At 30.6% G+C, this 3,349-nt stretch overlaps 1 protein-coding gene across 1 annotated transcript; it reads left to right on the top strand.

The window, feature by feature from the left end:
- The first annotated feature begins 1,123 nt into the window (after positions 1-1,123).
- LOC145028844 ((S)-8-oxocitronellyl enol synthase CYC2-like) lies at positions 1,124-2,396 on the top strand. The gene is made up of 2 exons (XM_078977564.1): positions 1,124-1,810; positions 1,864-2,396. Exons 1-2 carry the CDS (start codon positions 1,137-1,139, stop codon positions 2,333-2,335), a joined length of 1,146 nt encoding a protein of 381 aa, XP_078833690.1. The 5' UTR covers positions 1,124-1,136; the 3' UTR covers positions 2,336-2,396.
- Positions 2,397-3,349: the final 953 nt, after the last annotated feature.

The raw sequence follows: 3,349 nt of genomic DNA on the forward strand, positions 1-3,349 counted from the left end.
CGAGGTGAGTCTTCTCACTATACTTTACCTTGAGTAGGTAAATAGAGTTATGTGATACAGTGCTTGTATGCTATATTTATATGTTATGTGTTGCGCTGCATTATTTTTTGTGATTTATGTTGTGCATGTTTACAGAGTTAGAACCTGAGGGTTCACAGAGTTTGGGTGCACGGACCCACATAGTTATAGCCTCGAGTGGCTAATATGTGTTATATGTGGTATTTTGGGGAACTCACTAAGCTTTGTGCTTACAGTGTTTGACATTATTGTTTTAGGTACTAGTGACGATCGCGGGAAGGCGCCGGCTTGATCCGTACACACACATGGGATTTATGATTTTTGAGATCTTGGGATTTTTGTATTAATTGGATTGAATGTTCAAAATGGTTGTTTTATGAATATTAAGTGAATTATGTTTTATAAAATTTGAAAAATTTGTTTTGAAATTTACGGTGTTACAGTAAATGCAAGTGATTACCAGCGTAGCTGGTTGTGATGCATCCTGGTTGAGCACATTTGGAGGATTTTTCTTGGATTGGCATGGGCTTGATTCTTTGTTTCCTTGGTGGTCAGTGGTGCCCCTCTTGGTGACTCATCATACATTCATGATTCATTGTATCGGATTACCTTCTATTTGCCGGTTTGAAAAAAAAAAAAGATAACTCGGTAAATAAAAATATATCGGAATAAGAAAGTTTTTGAAGAAACCTCATAAACAAAATAACTTAGAAAATTAATATATATATATATATATATATATATATATATATATATATATATATATATATATATATATATATATATATATATATATATATATATATATATATATATATATTGCGGTTGGTTAATAAGGATTGTTTATCGTCATTAATTTAAATTAATTGAAATATTATTTAGACATACATCAATTATTATTTATAAAATTTTGTTTGTAGTTATATGATTAAATAAATTATTTTTTTATTCTATAAGTTTTCTTTTACTATCAACTGTACCGGTTATAACCTAGTGAAAGAAATAAAATATTGGGGTTATGAAAAAATGAAGTGATATTTGGAGAGGGTCTTACTCTTATATAAGTGATCTCTCTAACCAAAGTTTATGCATCTATTATCTATATCTATTTCTCTCACATGCATACGCAAACATTAATGGAGGAAGGAAACCCTGCTTCGCCGGTTGCTCTTATTGTTGGGGTCACCGGCATGGTGGGTATTGCCTTAACAGAAGCCTTAAACAAGCCAACGGCATTAGGTGGTCCGTGGACAGTCTATGGTGTATCACGGCGGTCATTACCACCGTGGTTCCCATCCTCTCTTCTTAACAATTACCTCATTCTGGACACCCTAAACCAAGAAGAAACACAAAAACTCCTTTCTCCACTTTCCTCCAAAGTCACTCATCTCTTTTGGGTTGCTATAAGCGTTAATGAAAGTGAAGAAGTTAACATTTCCCTTAACTCTACTATGCTTTCCAATGTCCTTAACACGTTAACTTCCTCTCAAGACTCAAAACTCAGGCATGTGACATTGCAAACAGGAACAAAACAATATATGGGTCCTGTTTTTGACCCATCCCTTTCAGCTAAACTAGTTCCTCATGATCCACCATTTAGAGAAGATTACCCTAGAATACCATTTCCAAACTTCTACTATGCTTTGGAAGACATTGTAGCTTCCTACCCAAAATCCTTTACCTACTCCATACATCGATCATCCATAATCATCGGTGCATCATCAAGAAGTTTCTTTAATGAACTTCTCACGCTTTCAGTCTATGCACTAATATGTAAATTATCATCTAGATCTTCCTTTGAATCATAATCTTAAATTAACTTATATGTTTTTGTTTGTATGTATGTTGTAGGTATTTTGGCAATAAGTACTGCTGGGAACACTTTTGGGATGGGAGTGATGCTAGAGTGCTAGCCGAGCAGCAAATATGGGCTGCGGTGACTGACAAAGCTAAGAATCAAGCTTTTAACTGCACTAATGGTGATGTGTTTACATGGAAACAGCTATGGAGAGTGCTTTGTGATGCGTTTGATGTTGAGTTTGTGCCATTTGATGAGAACGAGAAGTTTGATTTTGTTGATTACATGAAGGATAAAGAAGAAGTTTGGGACAGAATTGTTGAAGAAAATGGATTGTACAAGACAAAGCTGAAGGAGATAACTTGCGTCGATGCATCTAATGCAATTTTAAAGTTCGAGTTTCAACATGTTTGTAGCATGAACAAGAGTAGAGAATTTGGGTTTCTTGGGTTTGAAAATACACTTGCTAGCATCGTGGTATGGGTTGAGAGGTTGAAGCAAATGAATATTCTTCCATAGGCATTGTATAGATTGTAGATCAATTTTTATTTGCTGGAATAAATACGCTAATTATGGGCTATGTGTAATTACTTTATGTTCCTAGTTGTTACAAACAAATGCAGTACTACTGATTTATGAAATAAATTAATCGATAATTTGGTGCATGATAACATATAATGGTGAAAAGTAATATTTAAGAAAATGATTACCTTTAGCATGCGGCTAAAGTTATCAATAATATCAATAATATCATAAGTTAAACATATTTAGCAAGGACAATTGTCTTCGCTGAAAACTTAGCATAGATTTAATAATATCATAAGTTAAACATATTTAGCAAGAACAATTGTCTTCGCTGAAAACTTAGCATAGATTTAACGATAGTTTTGCAATATTTCTCAAATGTTTCATAAAATAAACAGATAAAAATTCTACATATCTATTATAATAAATGAAAGTTTTTTACCACATATTCTCTTTTTACTCATTTGGATACATGATATTTTCGAAAATTTTTAAATTTTCTATTTTCCACTTGTCATTTTATTGTATTTTTCATTTTATTAAATTAAAATTTAATATTTAATATGTAAGGTAATATATATGTAAAGTATTTATTAGAAATGGTTTATATATGTAATGTATTAAAGTATTTATTAGAAATGGTTTATATATGTAATGTATTAAATACATTAAAATCTCATTAATTTTAATAATTCAAAAATTTTATTATTTTTTCTTATAAATTCAAATTATTCAAACTATTAAAATTTCATATATATATATATATATATATATATATATATATATATTTTAATTAAACTCGTGTAATACATGGATTTCACGCTTAGTTTTTATAAAACAATAAAAACTTCACAATTCATAAATAATTGTAAAATATTAAATCAATACAAAGTTTAATTATTCAAATTCCATCATAAACTATAATTATTTATCTCCATCCAAGTCTTCTCCATCGTCATCACCGGATTGGTTCTTTATTTTTCAAATTTTCTGGTGCATGATTTGGAT

Source organism: Lactuca saligna, chromosome 2, assembly GCF_052625555.1.
Source record: "Lactuca saligna cultivar CGN05327 chromosome 2, ASM5262555v1, whole genome shotgun sequence".
NCBI lineage: Eukaryota > Viridiplantae > Streptophyta > Magnoliopsida > Asterales > Asteraceae > Lactuca > Lactuca saligna.